The 23,219-nt window shown below is 41.9% G+C and overlaps 2 protein-coding genes across 4 annotated transcripts in view; one reads left to right on the top strand and one right to left on the bottom strand.

The window, feature by feature from the left end:
- Positions 1–543: 543 nt before the first annotated feature.
- On the bottom strand, positions 544–14,362 carry trhr2 (thyrotropin releasing hormone receptor 2). The gene is made up of 5 exons (XM_012832565.2): positions 14,248–14,362; positions 9,596–10,330; positions 8,630–8,762; positions 7,091–7,369; positions 544–1,224 (listed from the first exon to the last, which is right to left on the bottom strand). Exons 2-5 carry the CDS (start codon positions 9,979–9,981, stop codon positions 670–672), a joined length of 1,353 nt encoding a protein of 450 aa, XP_012688019.1. The 5' UTR covers positions 9,982–10,330; positions 14,248–14,362; the 3' UTR covers positions 544–669.
- A 1,816-nt stretch (positions 14,363–16,178) lies between these two features.
- The window catches only part of zc3h18 (zinc finger CCCH-type containing 18), a 31,478-nt gene continuing 24,437 nt past the window's right edge, over positions 16,179–23,219 (top strand). Inside the window, exons 1-3 of one of the 3 annotated variants that reach the window (XM_031565112.1) lie at positions 16,179–16,260; positions 17,353–18,287; positions 21,783–21,867. In XM_031565112.1, coding sequence (XP_031420972.1) covers positions 17,364–18,287; positions 21,783–21,867 — 1,009 coding nt within the window. In that variant the 5' untranslated portion in view covers positions 16,179–16,260; positions 17,353–17,363. The other 2 variants (XM_031565111.1, XM_031565114.1) reach the window with 2 other exon arrangements.

The raw sequence follows: 23,219 nt of genomic DNA, 5'->3' as shown, positions 1-23,219 counted from the left end.
AGTGCTTCCTTTCTCTCATTTGAGTGCTCACGGCAGAGATCCCCATGGGAATCATGGAATAGTCCTGTCATTGCCAACCTGATGCTTGCGTGCCTCTGTGGCTGGTAAAAAGTCTCATGGAGGTTTGAGTGCTGAGGAGTCTACACGTAAGCCACGTCAACATGGCTGAGTCCGGTTGCCATGCTTCAGGAACTAGCAGAGTGTCTGTCATGTGATGTCGGCGTTCATTAAAATCTATTCGCCCAAAAAGAAGAGGCATTGAAAGGCTTTGACATGGGTATGTACTTAATGGGCAGGAGTCATACACATCAACTGACAGCAGCCTTGTGTGTGTGTGTGTGTGTGTGTGTGTGTGTGTGAATCTGCATTTGCATTGTGTGTGTGTGTGTGTGTGTGTGTGTGTGTGTGTGTGTGTGTGTGTGTGTGTGTGTGTGTGTGTGCGTGAGTGTGTGTGTGTGTGTGTCTGTGTGTGTGTGTGTGTGTGTGTCTGTGTGTGTGTGTGTGTGTGTGTGTGTGTGTGTGTGTGTCTGTGTGTGTGTGTGTGTGTGTGTGTGTGTGTGTGTGTGTGTGTTTATGTGTGTGTGTGTGTGTCTGAACAGGCTCTGACATCTATCAATAGATCCTGGATAGCAAATGGATCCTTCTCACCACATCCGGTCTCTAGTCCCATCACACAACACTGTGGTTCATCTCCCCATTCATCTCCTGCAACTGTCCAGCAGCAGGCTTCACCTCCACCTCACAGGCAGCCTCTGCCTGGGCCCTGGGAGCCTCGGGGGCCTCCGCGGCCTTCACCTCAGTGTCCGTACACTGGGTGACGAAAGAGGGCTCCGGGCTGGTCCTCCCTGCCGGGGCCCCGAATGCCACCTTCCTACCGGTCTCCCTGGTGCCGTTGCTCTTGGCCAGGCTGGTGCTGGTGTTGGTGTTGGTCCGGGGGTCCCTGGCCATGCTGTAGCCTGACTGGAGCAGGGAGAATGAGCGGGAGTGGGCGTTGTGGTGCTTGCAGCGGTAGAGGTCGCGAAAGGCAGAGCGGAACTTCTGCGACATGAGGTTGTAGACCACCGGGTTGATGGCGCTGTTGGCGTAGATGCACGTGCGGCAGAAGAGCAGGAACCAGGCGTTCAGGTAGGGGCTGCTCACGAAGGAGTTGATGAGCACAAGCGTGCGGTAGGGCATCCACAGCAGGGCAAACAGAATCACCACCACCGCCAGCATCTTTGTCACCTGGGGCGGACAAGAGGCAGACGGCAGACAAATGCATGCAGGATGTATTAAGCACAGTAGAAAGGTTTCATGTTCCAAGACTTCTGAATGATACAAAACTACAGTAAAAATCAAAAGACTGAAAATTACACACGGCCCACTTGATGAAATACTCAATTTTCCAGGTGTTTACAAACAATGTAACAATGTTCCATAGGAAGACAAAATTGAAAGGGCTGCCACAAAACAATAAAAACCCTGTGCTTGATGTTCCGCATTTGAATACACACTGTTAGCCCCAATTTCTTATCAAGTCTACTGTACTTAAACAATTAAATTACAATGCACTTCAAAAATTTAAGTTTTATGACATCACTACTAAATGTTAAGTATATTCTACTAAGTGTGATGACATTACTACAAGTTTCTAAGTTTATTCTACCAATTTGTAGATATAGTCGAATGTGTGAATAACTTTAAGTCAAATGGCTTTAAATTACTGAGTTTTTTTCACTTAAATAATTTAAGTTTATGACATTACTACTAAATGTTAAGTATATTCTACTAAGTGTGATGACATTACTACAAAATTCTAAGTACTTTGTAGATATAGTCGAATGAGTAAACCTAAGTGTTAACTTAAGTTAAGTGGCTTTCAATTACTGAGTTTTATTCACTTAAAGAATTGATGTTTTATGATATTACTACCAAATGTTAAGTATATTCTACTAAGTGTGATGACATTACTAAAAAATTCTAAGTATATTCTACTACTTTGTAGATAAAGTCGAATGAGTAAATAAGTGTTAAGTGGCTTTCAATTACTGAGTTTTAGTCATGACCAGAGTGCATTATGGGAATGTGAATGCTCTTGACAGCTGAAAAGCATTAAATAAATGAAGTCTGTAATTAATTTGGCAAAAAAACTAACTACAAATCAGCCGTGGTTAACCTAACGTGGTCACAACTTGAATGCGGAGCATGTTTAATTGAATCGCTCCTCTTGTTGTTTTACAATGTTTTGGAAGTGCAGTTACTGTCCTCATAGCTGTGAAAAGAGAGCACAGCTATTTAAACATTATAGACTAAAACATGGAAGTTAAGCGAGAACAGAGCCTTTTCCATGTTTATATCAGGAATGTCTGTGTATGTTCAGGTTATGCTTAATTTGGGGAAATGCAAGCTGCCACCAAAAATTCAGACGCTGAAAAATCAGCTTGCAGCTTGCGAGTAGGTGCTAACTGGTTGCAATAATAAAAAAAAAAACTTTATTTTTTACGTTTAAGTTTTTGTATTTTTGGTTTTCTAAAAAGTGTTGAAATAAAAGTAAAATCAAAAACTTGTCATTTTGAACTTGTAATTAAGTGCATTGAACTTACACACTTAAGTGTAGTACAAAATATTTTAAGTGAAATCAACTTCGGAATTAAGTGCATTGAACTTAATGCTTTAAGTTTAATCACTATGCAAAGCAGTTGATATTGCAATATATTTTAAGTTAAATGTACTCAAGTTTTCATTATACATTACTTGATGTTTTTAAGGCAACCACTTTCCTCAATTTTTTTAAGTAAACTCAACTTATCTGGGCTTAGTGTATTGCAATAGATTTGAAGTTAAATCGACTTGGAATTTTTATGTTCATTGAACTTAATGCTTTAAATGTAGTCACTATGCAAAGCAGTTGATATTGCAATAGATTTGAAGTTAAATCGACTTGGAATTTTTATGTTCATTGAACTTAATGCTTTAAATGTAGTCACTATGCAAAGCAGTTGATATTGCAATATATTTTAAGTTAAATGTACTCAAGTTTTTATTATACATTACTTGATGTTTTTAAGGCAACCACTTTCCTCAAATTTTTTAAGTAAACTCAACTTATTGGGGCTTACAGTGCACGTCCGGGACCACTGGGTACTAGCTTTTCATTCAGTTCCCTTCTATGAGCAACACGCACAGAGAGATGTAAATACTGTACATACTGGGTCTGAGCTGAATGCTTTGAAATTCCTCAAAGATAAATTCAAACCCGGAGGGAGCTTGGCTTAGCCTGCTGCAACCTTTTGAAATGACTCAGCCAGATGGTTCTTAGCAGTTGTGCCCCACGAAAAAGGCATCAGAAGGTAAGAATACAAAAAGAGACAGAGAGAGAGAGCAAAAGAGACAAAGAAGGCAAAGGAAAGGTGACATACAGAGGGAAAGAGGAGAGGAAGTGACATGGAGAGAAGGAAAGAAGAAAAAGAAAGAGTGAGAGAGTGCAGAAAAGAGAGAAAGAGGATGTAAGGGAACGTGACATGGAGAGAGGGAAAGAAGAGAGAAAGCAAATGAAAGAATGAAGATAAAGATAGGCTGAAAAGGAGAAAAGAAAAGGAGAGAGAGAGTGAAAGGAAGAATGAAGACATATGGAAGGGTGAGATATAGAAGAAAGGGTGAGAGAGGAGAGAGAAAGAGAAAGAGAGAGAGAGAGTAACAGCAGGACATTGTACCATGCCTCTACCCCAGGCTTTGTGACCATGGCGACAGAGCACATCTGCTCGCAGACATTCCAGAACCCCAGTGCGACAGATCGAAGCAGATCACAGTCAGACTCCAGTCTCTCAGGCCTTTCGCCTCCTTCTCCTCACACAGCGGAGCAGGCATTCTCCCACTCTTCTCACCTGGAACTCTCTCTTACACCGCTCTGTAATTGCCAGTTACTCCTGAGTTATAATCACAGCGCGATGGCTGCACTCATACAAAGGGCTCAAGTGTCAGGAGAGAAAAAGCGTTTCATTGAGCTGGCAACAAGCAAATGAAAAAGATACCTGGGCTGACATTTTGAATATGCATGTGCCTATTGTGATCCTTCATCAGAGAATGAAGGCTATCATCTGAACGCAAACAAAGCCATCTGCCACTTCTGATCAGGCCCCACAAAAGAACAGAAGGGACCTGAGCAGGCCGAGAGCTGAGATCAAGTCTGCCATGCCGATAACACTACACACACACACACACACACACACACACACACACACACACACACACACACACACACACACACACACACACACACACACACACACACACACACACACACACACACACACACACACACACACACACACACACACTCAGAGACAAACGTCGCACCCTCACTGACAACCACAAGGGGATTAACCCCCCCTTTGTTGGCTTTAATGCTGATTGGTATCCCCAAAACCATATTGGGAAACTTTATGAAGTCTCTGTGATTATCGCTACTGATCAAGAGGTGGGAGGTGCTGAGCTAGAGAGTGGGAGAGAGATAGAGAGAGGAATAGAGAGCGAGAGAGAGAGAGACAGAGAAAGAAAGAGAGAGAGGGACAGATAGAGAGAAAGACGGGAAAAGAGAGAGAGAGAGAATGACAGAGAGAAAGATGGTGAGAAATGGAGAGATGCTTATTCATGAGGGAGCTTAAAGGCTGCCATCATCAGCGGCATTAAGGATACTTCAGTGAACATCACAGAGCACATTATGCTAATCTTCAGCTCAAGTGGAGGCCTCTCAAATCTTCAAGATTGTGATCGGTGCCACACATACAGCAAAACATGAACACACACACACAAGCATGTGTGCACTCACACACAGACAGACACACACACACACACATGCACACAGACACACACTCACACACATGCACACACACACACACATGCACACAGACACAGACACACACACACACACACACACATATGCACACATGCACACACACACCAAGCCCTCACTAAGCCCTAAAAGAAGACAAAATGCAGCACTCAGCTCATATCTCACTACAAATGACCCGTCTCAAATTGAACATGATATTGATTTTTTTTTTATGGGCAAAAATCCATAAGAAACGAAATACATTAAACTTTGTGAGAGGAGATCGATCAGAATTTTACTTTTAAAGTGAATATTTTTATGCAGTGTTATGATCTTCCAACACTTAGAATTACTCTTAACTCCTTATTGTAGGAGATATACACATTGTTTGGAGATATACACATACATATGAAATATATTATGTCATTAAGCATTTATCTACATACATTATTTCCATACGTTATCTCCGTGCCTACCTTGAAACACCACATTCAACTACAAATGTGCTTCATTATTGAATTACTGCATAGATGGCAGATGCACACTGGACTTGAAATCTTCCTTCCTATTCCACATGGATACCTACTCCATGTAGTGTTCACACAACAAATAGAAATATATGCCTGCTATGAAACCACTATAATTAAGATTTTATGTTTTGTAAATGAGCTAAATCAGGCTAAATCTGGCATATTTATGATTGTATTCCCTTAATTAATATCCATTGCCCCAAAGCAATAAAGAATAAAAAAAAATAGAGAATGCGCCCTCAAAAAACAAGGCAAAATTCCCCTTTCTGATCTCTCTGTGAATGGGACACTAGAGTGTGGCAGCAGCTGGGGGTAGATCTTTGTTCCTGTGGATGGGTGTGGGGGTAGATCTGTGTTCCTGTGGATGGGTGTTTGGGTAGATCTTTGTTCCTGTGGATGGGTGTGGGGGTAGATCTGTGTTCCTGTGGATGGGTGGCTGCTGTAGTCTTTACACCTGTGGCTCAACTGGTAGAGGAAGGTGATAACAAGACCAAACTCAACTGGTACGGCCAGGTAATAACAAGACCAAATCAAACTTGTGATAACAAGAGGTAGTCAGTACTAAAGTCATCCTGGGAGCACACATACTGGTAGAAAAAAATAGTATCTGTTCTACACTGTAAGTTTGCATGTTACATTTATACATATGGTAGATGCTTCTATCTAAAGTGATTCTGTGTGCGTATCTGGTGCACGCACGCAGTCACAAAGTTCACATTTGTGACTGATGTCTCAAGCATATTTTAATTTGAGGTGCGTGAGAGAGGGTATATGGGTAGTTATTAGCATATCACAAGTCACCATGTATGTGCGTGTGTCAGGAACTAGCAGAGTGTCTGTCAGTGATGTCGACGTTCATTAAAATCGAATCACCCATAAACAAGAGGCATTGAAAGGCTTTGACAGGGGTATAAACTTAATGGGCAAGAGTCATATATCAACTGACAGCAGCCTTGTGTGTGTGTGTGTGTGTGTGTGTGTGTGTGTGTGTCTGTGCATGTGTGTGTGTGTGTGTGTGGTGTGTGTGTGTGTGTGTGTGTGTGTGTGTGTGTGTGTGTGTGTGTGTGAATGTGTCTGCATAGGTGTGTGTGTGTATATGTATGTCTGGTGATGTGTGATTGGAGGGTTATGGTAGTAATCACTCGCCATCTGTCTTCATCCCTTTTCCCATCTCAGAGCTGCTGCTTTCTGACGTGACATCATTCACACCGCATAGGCACCGGACCTCAGCCTGCCCACCCTCCTAATTGCATTCCTTCAACTCACACACATTCAATCGCAAAGGATTACCAGCTGTTTCTGTTAGCCATATTGAGGTTTTACCTTTTAAAGGGCAAATACATTACCTGAAGTGGAACCTTCTTTGACTTGCAGAAAAAGCAGACATTTTGTTACCCTACAGTTTGATAACTATGACCAAAATCAAAATCATCATTGTACACACAGATTCATGTCTCCTTTAACTGGCTAATGGTGAATATTTTGGCTGGAGGGAGCTGCAGGTGGCCTCAGCACAGCACGCTGACAGTGGAGAGGCGTGACCAAAATGTCTGGATGGCAGCCATAAATAAATGAAGATGAACAGCATTCATTAACGGAGACACGCATACACACATGCTTACACATGTGTGCAAATGAAAGGACACACACGCACACACATTCCCTCATGGTGATGAACAGATACACACACACACACATACACACACACACACACACACACACACACACACACACACACACACACACACACCTGTTTCCTGGATGACAGCGTGCTCTTAGGTCGCCCTCCCTTGTTGATGTTGTTGGCAGGCTCCTTGCAGCTCCTGCGGAGCGTGGTTGCCGTGGCAGCACCGCAGCCCGGGGCATTGGGCAGTGGGTTAAGGTACAGGATACGAGCAATGAGGCCATACAGCACGATAGCCAGCAGCAGCGGGATCACGTAGAAGATGGCAAAGTCAATGAGGTAGATGGGGAGGTAGAGATCGCGAGACACACGGTAGCCACACTGCACATGCCCATCAGGGTTCACCTGAAGCAGAAAGAGATGCACATTTCATCAAATCAGGATTTGGGGCGTTACATCGGAGAAGGCAAATGGAAACAGGGACGAGACAGCTAGAAAGATTAGATTCGAAAAATGAAGATTGCTGCCATATGGAGATCGATTTTAATATCTGTGAGACATTTATGTTGAGTCTAAACAGTTATCATACTGTATGCGTGTCAATTTGTCATTTATGCAATGCTCAATGCTAGTTGTGCAGTTAATGTTAAGCCGTTCTCCAGTAAAAGATTTTGATTAAATATCTTTGCTTATGTTTAGCCTACTTCTATCAAGTGTGCAATAGCTAGACTCTCTGTTTGTCTCTTGACAGACAGTATATCTGCATAATTTTGAGTCTCGGGCATTTCGAACAGGTTAATTCTTGTTGAGAAAATGTATCTCCACTGGTTCCTATGACGTCTCCATGCAATAGCTATAGAACTATGGAACTATAGATGTTCTAATTCACACAATTGAATGCATGTCCATGTCATTACTTTCATGGGGGAGGGGGTGTGTGTGTGTGAAATAAACGTGATTGACGTTGAAGTCAGAATGAAGTAGACCAATTTGGGTGGAGCACACTTCTTGATCTAGCCTTGCTTATGATGCTCATTTTCAATGTTCATAATTACTTTTGGGGGGGGGATAAACTAGAATAGATTTCCATGCTTCAATATTCCATAATCAAATTGTTTTCTTACTGTACATACTGTACATCTCTATTCACCCTCTGTCTGAAACACTCCCCCCCTCCCAATGAACCCAGTGTGCTCTGCTTGGTCAGCTAGGTGGGCAATAAGGATTGTGTTATGAGGTTGGGTCATCTTGTAACAAAGGAAAAGGGCTGGAATTCCAACGAGGTGTTTCAGGCAGCTGAGGAAAAGTGGGAGCGAGTTACTCCCTCTGGTGTGTACTTTGGGCTTTGTAACTTTGCAGACCGTTTATGTGCACACAAATCTATTCAACACACTAAAGGAAAGGGGAAAACTGGAAAAGCATACTAGATCCTCTTTAATACAGTGGAATTGTATTCTATTGATTTAAATGGATATGCTCTTTGGGGAATGAAGACTAATTTAGTTTTTCCTATGTGTGTATGAGACACCTTTTTGGATCCCGACACAGTATTTTTAACCAAATCCCATCCCACTGGAAACTGGAAAATCCCTGGAAAATCACTGGTTTTTAATGTAAGTAATATCAGAAGGTTGAGGGGAGTGGGCAGAGCCTGACCCAACTCACCTGGATGTCCACTAGGAAGAACCACACCATGCAGTAGATACAGGTAAAGGCCCACACGCCTGCAATGATGCGTTTCGCCCGGGACACCGTACACACTGTCTGGGCTTTCATCGGATGGCAGATTGCAATGTACCTGTCATTGGATAAAATGCAATACATAAATTGGTTTGAATGAAATCAGTTGTATTGCAAATGTGGCATAAACATTTGGTTACACAATTCATGAATTATGAAGAATCTCCCTTTCAATTTCAGACTTTATCCATTTGAAAAAACACACAGTTGAAGTAACACTCTCCATGAAAATGATGTCTATATAAATGCTAATAGACAGTTAAAGAAGCAATACGGAGTTCTGTTCCAAAACTAGTAATCTAACTACCTAAAAGGCATGCAAAAATCTTGCAAACACCACCAACAGCCCAGCTGACACTGATAGAAGCTTGCCAACACTCTAACTGGTGTCTTTTGGCAGTTTAGCTGGCAATGTCATTTTCTTCCATTTTTGCAGGGTGTACCAGCCCGTTACATAGAACTACATAGGGCATATCCTGGATGGCTAGTGGGGAAGACACAGGTGTTTATCTGTCCTTCACATGACCATATGATATCAAAATGAATTTGAGGATGGTACCAAAACTAGTTGCCTGTAAAACCATATCTCAAAAAGTGTCAAATTGTTGCATAGTGTTACTTTAATAAGCTTGTGGGGCGACAGTGGTAGAGGGGGTAGAGAAGTCGTTTAGGAGTCAGCAGGTTGCTAGTTCGACTCCCTGTCGAAGCGTCTTTGAGCAAGACACTGAACCCCTAATTGCTTCTGATGTGCAGTGTGCCATCAGTGTAAATGTGTATACATCCTTGTAAGTCGCTTTGGATAAAAGCGTCTGCTAAATGACTAAATGTAAACATTCAAATCATTCAAAAGTAGGCACCAGTTTCACCTCGATACCACTAGGTGGCACTCACCTCTCCACAGTGAAAGCGGTGATAGAGCAGGAAGAAGCGTTGATGCCCAAGTACTGTAGGTAGGTGATGCCCTGGCAGCCAGCATGGCCATACACCCAGGTACCAGTCAGACTGTCAGAGATGTTAGGTAGGCCTGCCGCCACCAGTACCATCAGGTCTGCCACAGCCAGACTCACCAGGTAGCAGTTGGTAGGGGTGCGCATGTGTCGTGTAGTCAGGACAACCAGGACCACCATTATGTTGCCCACAATGCCCATAGTGCAGACCAGCAGAACCAGGAACACTGAGACGGCCTTGTACTCCAGAGATTGTGAGACCAGATCAACCGAGCCTGCCAGAGACACATTGGTAGGGCTGTCCGATCTGGAGCTGACGTTTTCCGCCATGGTGTTGTTTGTTTGTTTTGTTTTGTTTGGAGGTGTGTATGAATGTGTTTGCGTCTGTATTTTGTTTACAGTATGTATATGTCTAGCTGTCTCTTTTCTTAATAGAACCACATTTAACACTTCTGTACTCCTGTCTGCTGTCTGTCTATTGATGTTATGAAGTTGAAAAAAACTGCCATGTTTGTTCTCAAAGGTGTTTTGTCCGTTTTAGTTGTACTCTTCCTTGTCCTCAACTCCTTAATTTCAGGAGGCTTTAACAAGATTTTCTCTACCAAATGCAAATGCAGCTGTTCATTTTCCTTTGGGGGTTTTTCCTCTTGTAATGCAATTGTCCATCCTATCGATTTTCCTGAAAATAAGGATTGCATTAGTGAACAGGGAGAATGCCTGTGCCATCATTAGCGAGAGGATTCACAGTCTAGCACTAATTGCTAAATAATTGCCAACATGACTGTCTCCTGGCCCTGGACGATAACTGCTGTGAATACCAACACCTGAGGCCCCAGAAGAGTCTCACACAGAATAGACATAGTGAGGGGACAAGGCCAAGTTTCTTCTCATTCTCCATGCAAATCGTTTCTTTACACCTGCTTTTCTTCGTGGCCCTCGGAGGAGATATGGCTTTTCACAAAACATGATCAAGCCACCACGATGAGAGGCTTTTACAGCGAATTATTCAAATAAGACATTTCAGGAGTGGACGACATTACGAAGCAAAAAAAAGAAAAACTGAAAGCCTTAAAAATTATTCTACAGCTGTTAGTGTGTTTCTCTGAGCAAATGGATGCATGCCATTATACACTAATCAAGACATCTCAGGGGGGGTCATGTCATTGGAACTATGGGCATCCACCACTCCATATTCTTAACATAATCCATGACATATTCCAAACATATTCCATGACATATTCCAAAATTGTAGCTTCCTACTTCCAAAAACCTTGGAATGTATTTATTACATCTGAAAACTACCTTTAAATTAAGCATTTAGTCAGTCACAAGCATTTGTTCTGATCTATGGAGCGATCTTTGGAGCTTAGTAACTTGGCCATACATATGACCAGAGTATTAGAATTTGGCACATTGATTCAATATTTTCTCCAGATTCCAAAACTGTATTTTTAAGCTGGATGGAATGGCTGAATACATATAGAGGCCCAGACACGGTAACAAAATGTATCTGAATTGTATTAAGAGGTAGACAAATTCTACGGGTATACGGACAAGAATTTTCACAGTTTTGCAGACATGTATAGACACTTAATGTGGGTACAGTGTCAAACCAAAATAAAAATAAAATGCTTTTCATGCACTTTGTGACAAGGGTGATTTCAAGGGTGAAATTGTCAGGGAACATTGCATGTATATCGGAGGCATTATTAACCCTCCTACTATGCTAAAAAAAGAATCACATTCATTATGTTATGGGTCAAATTGACCCGCACTGTGTGAATTTGTCCAAAATGTATAATATTAGACAATTAAATATCTGGATCTTCAGGTATGCAGTTGGGCTACTGCAAATGTTTGTGTAAAAGATTGTATTGTTATTGGTTCATAACATACAGTATGTACCCTTGTATGTCAACATTTTTGTAGTTTGAATTCTAAAGTGAACCTGGACTTCAAAGTAGAACTCACATGTGTCATAACTTGGTTCTGAATACTGTTATTAATCATTCAGCCTCTGGAATGAAATAATTCACAGTCTATTGGAGTTGCACACTGTGACCTGAGGAAAGGGCCTTGGTATATTTGTGTGTGTGTGTGTGTGTGTGTGTGTGTGCGTGTGCGTGTGCGTGTGCGTGTGTGTGTGTGTGCGTGTGTGTGCGTGCATGTATGTATGTGTGTGTCTCAGTGTGTGTTAGGGTGTGCTTTATAAGACTGCATAGATCTTCAGTCCAGCTTAATAGTGATGACTCAGGTACATCCATGTACTGTATATGACAGTTATGCCTCCTCTCCTCTTTTCGAAAGGAAAGACAAATTACAAGCCAAATTCCAAAATCATGGTTGTATCTCTCATGCTTGTAAGTGCAACCTCATGTTTCACATTTGAGCATGGCAACCATTGAAACTTTTTATCTTGCAATTCTGAACGCATTGTTTGCAATGCATTGTTGGTATGCTTAGGGGTTCACTAATCTGAATGGTGCCAATAATGATACTCATAGTAAATTAATATAGGCTTATTACACCACTTTGCAGTGACTGGAAGTAGTGTGAGACATTGCTATTCAGTGAGTGAAGTCCACCTTTGACCTTGGAATAAATACATTTTTAATTTTTTATAAAATATTTAATTAAATAAATGTTCTGCACTTTGGGTGTTTGAGTATTTCCAGTGTAGACACTTAAAAACACAATATACTCATCAATCAAGAATAAGAATTGTTTTTTATAAGTGATTGCAACAGGGAATATTTCATACCTGTAAGGGAGAGAGAGAGAGAGAGAGAGGGGACTCCTATGAGGGGTAATGTCTGAAAGCAGACCCTGGACCAAGAACTACAGACATTGCAAGGAAACACTAACTCCATGGTGGGATCATAGGACATAAGCAGTTATACTTGCACAATTCCTTCACTGAAAAATACCATTTCCAAAATACCTGGTAACTCATTTGGACACTGGCTTGTATGGTTCTGGGCTGTCCCTGTGCCCTGAAAATTAGACCTCAACCACTACCATTGTACCTGAGCACCTCCAACAAATGCCGGCAGACACAGAATAAAAACTAATTCGAGCCAGCATCGCTATCAGTCAAGAATCACTGCTGCCTCGCACACTTACTGCAGACCATCTCTGCTTTTCCATTTAGTTGCTTAGGGACCACAGAAGCTTTGCTGCCCTGCTGTGGCGCTAAAGCATTTCATTTGAGAGAGAACACACACATTAGGCCACCACAGCATGGCCCTGTGCTCATTTCAAAGGCCATTGAGCCTTTAAAGAAAGTGTAAGTATTTTTGTGTAATGTTTTCATCGTCAATTTATTTACTTTGACTGGAAAGTGTACAACGCCTGTTGTTTTTAAATGTGCTATATAAATAAAAGTGACTTGACTTGTTCCTTCCACAATACTGTCTGGGTTTTAGCTGTTTGTCTGTCATTTTTAGAATCCATTTTCAGTCAGCGGCATATTATAGTGTCTATGGCCCTATTGTATTTAAAAGAAAACCCCACAAACAAGAAGCAGGATAAATGCATTCAGAGGTCAAGATGATCTCTTATTCAGTTATCCTGTTTAAAAATAGTACACAGATACAGGGTATTGGAAAGAGATTATAACTTGAGAGCAAGGTACTCTGATGATATTTATTTGCTGTGCCGCTCAGCAGTGAAATTGCCAATCGTGTAACAGACAGCGATCTTGGACTCGACAGCTGCTCTCTGCCTTGTGCCCTGTTGTTGTGAAAAGGTGGTGGAGGGAGAGAGGCTGATTCAGAGCGATTGGCATTGACAGCGAGAGCCACATGCACTGATGACTGTTTGATACGAATTAAGCTGTCACTCATTTTCAGTGTCTGCATTTTCTGATTGCGTGTGCAGCCAGCATGATAAACAACTGACAGAATGATGAATATGTGGGTGATGACGTGCACTGCTTATGGAGGAATGCAACTGATATAATGTAGAAATGATGTCAGTACTGATTGTGCAAGAAGAAAACTTTTATCTATAGGTATGTGTGGTCAGGTATTGACGTAATTCTTTCTTGTTATCAGGTTACTTTGAAAGCCTTCGATAGTCCTGGTTCGATCCATATATAAGTAGGCTAGTGCGTAAAAGAAACGGTCAAGCTTTGAGAGTTGAAGAACGTTGGGATAGAAAACCACACTGCTATCTGGTTCCAACAATCCTTACGTGAATGCTTACGTGAATGAATCCTTACGAATGTACGTGAGCAAAACAAAGTCAGTTAAATTAGCTAAATCCGTGGAGTAATTCAGCGTCCAATGATAACTTACATGACAAACCGCCCAACCGTCCAGACATAACTGACCATGGCTTTTTCATCGCATTCGATCAGCAATGTTGATTTATATTCTTCACACTTACTTTCATACTCCATTGATTGTTTCCCTATGCCAAATGTTTGACAGCCACCTTTGATTTGAATAAATAGTAGTAATGAAGTTAATCTGTGTTTTTGCATCTGCGTTTGTTCAAATTACGTTCAATATGCCGGTCAGATATGAAGCAAATTATTTTCTCCTGCCTCAACTTCCATTAGTTATAAACCTATAAAATAAAGATCTTGCTTACCTGTCGTCCATTCTCGGTGTTTAAAGTAGTCGACAGATAGCATTTGCAAACCCTTTCCAAGTTGCGCCCTTATTCTTGCTTAACACTTAACACAGCTGCATCTACTGCGTCGCGCTTGAATGCATGTTGGATGTGCGCACACAGGCGCACCGCTTCATCAAGACGCTGAGTTCAGGTGTAGCTTATTGGAGTCTGCCGGGTTGCGAAAGCAAGACTCCCCCTAGCGTTACTTTAACATTTCGTTCCTTAGTTAATCATGACATGCATTAGTTTGACATTAAGCAGCCAGTTCTTGTTACCTATAACGGTGAGATTAAACAGATTGAAAAATACTTTGATTGTTTATCTGTTGATATTTTTACAGATCATACTGAGCATTGAGGATTTCTCACTGAATAATAAAAACAGCAATAAGTATCAGTATCCAGTAGTGTTGTTGCAGCTCTTTGCAGTTGCTGGAAACTCAGGTTTAGGCTGAGTTTGGAGCACCTCAGATTAATATGACTGTTGTGGCTGTGGCTTGCACTACAAATTGCTGGGCAGGAAGGATGTAGGACATCTTCACAAACCCAGCAAGCCAACTGTCATTTGGAAGTCATTGGAACCAAGAATACCAGGATATTATTGGGGGCGGTTGTCTTGCAGAGCAAATGAGTAACCAAGTCAGACATTTTCAAGTGGTGGTAAAAGAACAATGGTGAATAATGCTCTGGTGAAGTTGTGGGTGAGTTTTGGAGTCTTTTTTTACGGCAGGTTATCACATCAGTGCTGTGGTAGCATGCTTAGCATCATAGTGTTAAAGCTGCTGACCATACATGAATGAAAAGACCCTAACCCTTACCATAACAGGGAGTACATCTGCAAGGTCCATATCCATGTGGTTATTCTGCAGATAGGCTTTTCAGGGATAGATCTGAACATTAATGTGTTGTCAAATGGCTCTACCAACTTTCAAGCAAATAAATGTGGCTCAAAGCCCAGTCCATTTCAATCAATACCCACACCATGCATCTATGTAGAATGTGTGAAACTAAAATTGAGTGAATCTAGCTTTTCACACACAGAATGTTGATGACACGTTTTTGTGTTTATTTTGACGTATATACAAATCACATGCAGTTTACTTTTGACACAATCATTGTGTAAATCAAATTCAATATTAGGCCTGCTGATAAGCCATTCATTTTTTAAACAACACAATACTAATGTTTTAACTTAGGAAGAGTTCAGAAATCAATATTTGGTGGAATAACCTTGATTTACAATCATAGCTTTCATGTGTCTTGGCATGCTCTCCACCAGTCTTTCACATTGCCATTGGGTGACTTTATGCCACTCCTGGCGCAAAAATTCAAGCGGCTCAGCTTTGTTTGATGGCTTGTGACCATCCATCTTCCTCTTGATCACATTCCAGAGGTTTTTAATGGGATTCAGGTCTGGAGATTGGGCTGGCCATGACAGGGTCCTGATGTGGTGGTCCTTCATCCACACCTTCACTGATCTGGCTGTGTGGCATGGAGCATTGACCTGCTGGAAAAAACACTCCTCAGAGTTGGGGAACATTGTCAGAGCAAAAGGAAACACGTTTTCTTCCAGGACAATATATACGTGTGTGTGTGTGTGTGTGTGTGTGTGTGTGTGTGTGTGTGTTCTTTTTCATGGCGAGTGTATTTCAAATAAATGTATTTATTTGTTTGTTCATTTATAATATATACTATTAATATATTCCAAAGTAAGCTACATTTGTTTCAACAAGATGTAAAGTTACTCTACACTCCTAAATACATGTCTATGAGAGTCTAAGCAAGCATAATAATAGCAGGCCAATATGCAATTCATGAATAAAAGTTTTATTTTCACGAGAACAACCAACACTATCGCGTTGCCCTGGGTCGTTTTGGGCTAGCAAAGTTTAGTTATATAGGCAGACAGCCAGATTTCCACAACGTTGGCCTGTACTGAAGTTTGAACTGCACCCGTTAAGTGACACTGTCGTGTCTTGATGACGTCAAGGTAATGGCCGCTCTCACTTTGTCGTGCAGGGTTTACAATTTTCTCCGGTAAAGAAAATAACAGAAAATCGGATACATATAGATCGTTGTCAGACACAGAAAGAGTGAGACCGGGTAGTTCTTAACACCGAGACCCTGTCTCCCAAGTCGTTCAGGTTGGAAAGGTGAATAAATGTTATATTTACGCGTACTTTTGAGCTTGGTGAAAAGAAGAGGGTTGCATTGTTAATGAAGATCGAACAACCATGCTTCGTAGGTTATTTCAAAGTGGCATTTAAGGATCTAATGCTATATCCCAACATTTTTACGAAATGGGAGGTCGTTTTTACGATTGTTTTCACATTGGGAGCGCGACCAATAGTCACACTTGTATTTGCAGTCTGCGGTGCTCATTTTTGGGCCTTGTGTTGCTAGCTTGCGAAGTTAGCTAGCTAGGTGTATCGTTGGCTAGCTAGTTTGCTAACGATATTTAACATTAGCCAATGTTAGCTTGCTAGCGGCCACAACGAAACAACTCACTGGGTACCGCTCACTGGTTCAATAACTTGTTAGGTGCGCATTGGATATCCGATTTTATACTTGGTTTTCAGTTAGTTGGCGATAAACAGACCTCACACATCGGTTGCATTTGTACATGGTTGGCACAGTTCGCTAGCTAGACAGTTGTAGCTATTTTATATGAAGCCCCTAGCCAAGATACCTCTGTCAAAAGGCGTAAATGTTATAAGTTAGCTCGCTACTTGTGTCGACCGTGGTGAGGTTTGCTTGATGGCTTGTAGTGTAACATTGGGTTGGTTATGTTGTTAAGAATTGGTTTAGGAAGCACAAACGTTGCTAGCATTTTACCCCGCATATATGCTCGACTAACTTAGACGTTACTTTGTAAGGCAAGACGTTGGAGATAAGGTAGCAGTGTTGATTATTTGGATTTCATTGCAGTGTAACTTCATCTATTTTTCTTCATTTGAAACATGAAGGTTTACAGCCCACGTTGACTTAAGAAGGCATAGGAAGGACCCAAAGTCTTAGTTAGGCAATGATGGGTAGAAAACTTGACACAATTGTGACGTTTTCTCTTCTGATAACTTTTCAGAATAAGCACAGATGGATACCCCGGAGAGCCCTACTCAATCCCCACAGTCACCAGAAGAGGAGGAGGAGAAGGGCATCTCTGACAGTGAGTTGTTGGATTCACCGACTGAGCTGGACCAGGCCATCTCAGACAGTGAGCTGCTGAATGACGAGGATGACGAGGGCCAGGAGGAGGAACAAGTCGGCAGAGACTCAGAACTGGAAGACGAGGAGGAGGATGAAGGTCTCGGAGGAACAGGAGGAGGAGAAGGAGGTGGTGGAGGGCAGGAGAGAGTCTCTGACCAAGAGGAAGATGTGATGGATCGAAGAGATCATAGGCATAAGAGGGGTGCCTCTGACCTGCCTGGACACTTTGGTGCCATGATGGGAGCCAGCATTAATGTCCGACAATCGGTCAATGAAGAGGAGGAAGAAGATGAGCAAGATCATGAGCTAGAGGAGAGAATCAGTCCCGAGTCGCCTGACTTTGAGCCAGAGCAGCACAGGCCCCTCAGCCTACCTGAAGAGGAGGAAGATGAGGATGAGGAAGAGAGACCTGGTGGTCCTGTCACGGCAGTGGTGGATGAGGAAGAGGAGGACGAAGAGGAGATGATGAGGGAAGCTCGGCGCCGGAGAGGTGTGGTGGTGGTGAGCGACATGAAGGATGAGTCGTCAGTGTCTCGCGAGCTGGATGAGCATGAGCTGGACTATGACGAGGAGGTGCCAGAGGAACCCAGCATGCCCCCACTCCCCCAAGACCAGGAGAAGGAGAAGGAGGGCAATGAGGGGATCAAGCAGAGGAAGGAGCGGATCCCCATCCTGCCGCCCCCGTCTGACAAGGACGCCCAGCCCAGAAAGCAAGATGAATCCAGGGGTCCGGAGCGAGGAAGGAGAGACACCCTCCGAGACAAGAAGAAGGATGAGGATGATGGAGAGATCGATGAGGGGGAGATAGATGTGAGTTGGCAGCCCTACTGTTTATTGACTGACAATATTTATTACTGCAGGTACAGTTGATGTTACTGAGTGAAGAAAAAGGTGTCATGGCTTGTATGACAAAAGAGGACATTCAATATGGGAAAAAAAAGTATTTAATTGCATACCTTATTCAATCACTCCAAAGTTCCAAAGAGGGTAAAATCAAGGCGCTCTCAGCCCCACGCTATGTGAAAGTGTGAGTCCCTCTGCCGTAGGCTCCCGACCTGAGAGCACTTGGATGTACTTATTATCAAATGTACCTCTACAGATGCTAAGGTAGGGGGCAAAATATCCTATGAAAAAACTGCAACCATGTCCGTATTCAGACTGGATATATATTTAAAGCTGAACTGTGCAATGGAAATAACAGCAGCTTACACAATTACAGTTATATATTTTTTATTTGTGCAGCATAAACAACATCAAGGCTCATGTATTTGCATTTGGTCTTACTGGGCTGTGAATAATGTTGCGTTTTGAGTTTACTCAGAACTGCAAACTGCAAACTGATTGGTCAGCTCACCTGTCCATCATTCGTTGTCATTTCCTCTTACTGGTCGATGGAACAGCCTATGCTGCTTTTGAGGTTGTTTACTGTGAAGACTAGGGGCAATCAGACCACCAGTAAGAACGCAAAGTCCATGTTTGATTGGGCTTCAAGTGGTCAGTTGGCTAATAGAACTCCAGTGAAGCAAGTTTCAAAATCTGTTTCGCTTTCTACTCTAAGAAATCTGAGTCAGTCTTAATTGACTTAAATTCCAGGCTTGCATTCTTATGAATCGTATGAATGTGTCCTAAGATGTGTCCTAGCCTGTATGTTTGCCATTTTTATTACTTTTTTAATGTTCAGTACATTTTTGTCTTGGTGTTCATCCTTACTCTATAAGGTGCCTAAAGAGGAACTTTTATGCTCATTTTCAGTATTCATCATTTTATTTTGGGTGTCTTCTACAATAGATTTACATGCTTACATTTTCCAAAAACATATTATTTTCCTCATACTTGTCTTCACCCTCTGTCTGAAATGCTCTGTTAAGCCCCTGACACACCAAGCCAACAGTCAGCCGTCAGCCATGTCGGGCCATCAGTAAGCGTCTGTGGCCCTGGTTTTAAGCAGTGTGTCCCGCACTAGTCGGACCACTCGGCAGTGGAGCCCGTTGGTCTGTCAGCAAAACTTTTTTAATTGGAGGTTTAATTTATCTCCATGATTGGCATGACCGTCGCCTCTTCCTTTTTTTCCCCACAACCTAATGACCAAGAGCTGACAACACCAGTGCCATTCGCTACTTCTTATCAGACATATTTTCAAGATGTGTGAAAATGGTAAGCAAATGCTGCTTTGTTTAAGGTTAGGTATGGAGAGTTATTTCCTCTCAGCATACATTTTAGTTGGTGGTTGGCTGTAGACTCTGCGGTGTGTTCAAGTACAACTTTTTGGCCCCGACACAAGCAACGCAACAGTCGGCCTTTATCGCCGCTAGTTCTTTGATGTCGGTTTGGTGTGTCCCTGGCACCCTGGCTGGTGTGGCCTCTTCTCTCGATGAGCCCAGTGTGCTCTGATTGCTAGTCGGGCAATAAGGATTATGTTACTAGATTGTATCATCTTGTAACAAAGGAAAACTGCTGGAATTCACCAGTAAACTAAATAGTACAAGGCTCAGTATTGGGATGGAGGACTAAGAGCACAGATCAGATGGGTTGTTGCTCGTCACCTCTGCCAAGGAGGATATGTTTTCATTACTGTTTGTTGGTTTGTTTGTCAGCAGGATAAAGAAAAAATGACCCGGACAGTTTTTATGAAACACGGTGGAGGGGTGTAACATGGGCCAAAGAAGAACCCATTCAATTTTGGAGAGAGTCCGGATCAGGGGTTGGATCCAAAAAATTCTTTAGCATTGGAAGAGAGGGCATTTGTTGTCAAGAGTGGACTATTGGCCGAGGTCTGTCCTTGTAGTTTAGTGCCATGTCGGCCCTCTGCATATCAGACTGGAAAGACCGTACATTGGATTATTCATCTGAGGTGTGAGTACCTAGGTGTGATCATGCTGTGTTGCTCTGGGTTACTACACTGATGCTGAATAAGAAAGGCAGGTTTGAACCAGGTGTGACTGTGAGGTGAAAATTCACTCAGCTACCTCAGGACTCCAGAGTTGTAGATAAGTATATATATTCAACAACAATTGTCGGGCACACTCACAGCGCAAGGATGAGAGTGAAGCAATTTCACAAACATTGCACAGGGTTTATATACGTTAAGATCTAACTCTGACGCCATAATTATACATGTCAGCAGAAATAGACACACGTGAACTAAGGTCCCTCTGTCATCCCGGCTGCTTTTTGTCACATACGGTATGCATTCAGTTAGAGACGGCAGGGAAGGCACAGTTCGACCCTCCTTAAAACCTCTGGCCTCATCCAAACATGGACAGAAGGTTCCTTCTTTTACGTATGTATCTTACAGACTAAGTGGCAATTAATAATCTAAGTTACACGCAGAAACACAGAAAAGCCATGTTCCTGCTCACAGTTCCTGAACAGTGTTTCACAATGAATTCTATCAGTGACTAATGCACCGTCACTCTGTCTTGTCGCTGTCTTGACACTGGGATCCTGCAATGATCACGTTAAGAAGACCTCTCTTTATGATGCCTTTGCTTGTTTATATCGAAACAAACAGATGCGGCATAATAGCGCCCCAGTGTGTCCGTTTCCATAGCAATCTGGCGTTACAAAACCAGAGGCTTGGCATAGTGTCTAGCGTCACCTATAAGGCAGTGTTCAAGAACACCTTGAACTGATATTTCCAATTCGTGAAATTGCACTAGAACACCGCTTGAAGTAGCTCTGACTCAGAAACTCTGACAAAAAATATCCCTGGCTTCTTTGAGGCGTATCATTAAATCAATTTGTTTTTGATGTTGTGAGAGACCTTGTCTATATCAAATGTTGAAAACCTTTTTAAAATGTGAGATCATCTATGAAGGGCAGTGTGTCAAAATGAACAAGAAAAAAAGCTGTACATAATTGGTGATAGCCAGCAGATAAAGGAAAATCCATGGATGAGTCATCACCACATTTTGGTTCAAATGCATTAAAGTCGAAGCTGGGAAATTCGTTCTGAATTCCTAGTGGTCTCGAATGTGCCATAACATGATGATATGATTTGTGTAATTTTTGGTGCTTTACCAAGAGAATGCACATGACAGACGTATTTCACACTTATGTGCAACACTATGCTAGAATCAGCCAGTCCATGAAAACAGCTCAGCGGCAGTTGAAAACAAAATTAGGAATGTTACTTAATTGTTTCAATCCAACCATTCTGTAGTAAATGAATGGTTCAGATTCAGATACCATTTAGATATGGATACCCCATATGAATCTCTCTCTCTCTCTCTCTCTCTCTCTCTCTCTCTCTCTCTCTCTCTCTCTCTCTCTCTCTCTCTGTCTCTGTGTGCATATCATCTCCAGGATGATGATCTGGAAGAGGGGGAGGTGAAGGATCCCATGGATCGCAAGATTCGGCCCCGCCCAACCTGCAGGTTCTTTATTAAAGGTAGGTTCTTCAGAAGTGTATGTTGGGAGTCTTTCATTGTTAATGGATATCTGGAGAGGCTGTGTGACTTGATAACAGCTGAATCCAGAAAGAAGAAACTAAGGCTGGTGTGCCGGTGTGAATTCCACAAAAATAGCAAAAAATATTTGCACGGTAATGTTCCAGCAGATAAAAACAAAAGATCAGTCATATTGAAAGACCTGAAGTGATATTTTTCTTGCTGGAAAGACACAGTCTGTTTCCAGCAATATCAAGTTTCCACTTTTCTATTTTGAAAAGCAATCAGTATCTAAGTATTTTTTCAGCTGTGGTACTTGTTGCTGTTGTCTTGCCATTCAAGGTGCATAGTAGTATTTTGCCACTAGGGGATGCTATAGTCAAGTAAAAGGTAAAGTCGTTTGTTAGTAGTTGTATGCAATATTAACCTAATCGGGCTCCTTCAACTGCCAATAATTTTGTTAATATTCCCCACTTTAGACTTACTAGCCATAATGTTCAGTCTGAGCACACAGATATGTATGCTGTGATAAAACTAAAGCAAGGTGGAAAAACTCAAATGTAGTCTGTCCAGGTATTACAAACATCTGACCAACAGTCACCTGAGACCATATAAACTGTGTAAATCAGAATTAATGTCTTATGATTCTGACACTTATAGTTCTTCATTTTCTTATCTTCAGAATTGGGGTTAAGTACAAGAATACTTGAATGTCCCTGTTCTCTTAGTTTTGAATTCAGTGTGCCACTACCTGTATTCACCGCGCCATTAGACATCTATCATAAATTGGCAGGATTAATTGATGATGGTAGCCTGGTGATTCCCCTGACTCGTGTGACCTACGTGCGATGGGTCCCGTGATTAATGCCCTCCCCTGTCAGACGTGTCAGCATATTTAAACTGAGACTTCCTCTGTTCTAATCAGAGAAGCAGGTGAATCTTTGTGTGAAGCCATGCTCTCTCTCTCCCCCTTGATGCATAGCATTATAAAAACCTTGTTCCTGATTTTTCTACCATTGCCAGTCTCTGGTACAAAATTACCCTCAAAACTACATGTACCTGTGATGTCTGCTATTGCAGATTAGTTCAGGTCACTTCCAGGGATGATTTCCTTTAACTCTTAAACTTTCTCTTTTTCTCTGTTGGACTCCTTATGTAATCAATGTAATATTCTACTATCTACATTTTTGTTCCGAGATTTGCAGGATATATTCTGCATATCTTTTTTAACATGTAGTAACGATAAAACACATGCTTATATGCCCCCATTTGCTTGGGATCATCATGAATCAGTATAGTATAACATGTATTTTCGTTCAGTTTATTTGTTGAACTTATTGACACTTAATGTCAA

Source organism: Clupea harengus, chromosome 3 (genome assembly GCF_900700415.2).
Source record: "Clupea harengus chromosome 3, Ch_v2.0.2, whole genome shotgun sequence".
NCBI classification, from domain to species: Eukaryota; Metazoa; Chordata; class Actinopteri; order Clupeiformes; family Clupeidae; genus Clupea; species Clupea harengus.
Note: the sequence above shows the minus strand (reverse complement) of the source record. Positions and strands in the feature narration are given on the sequence as shown.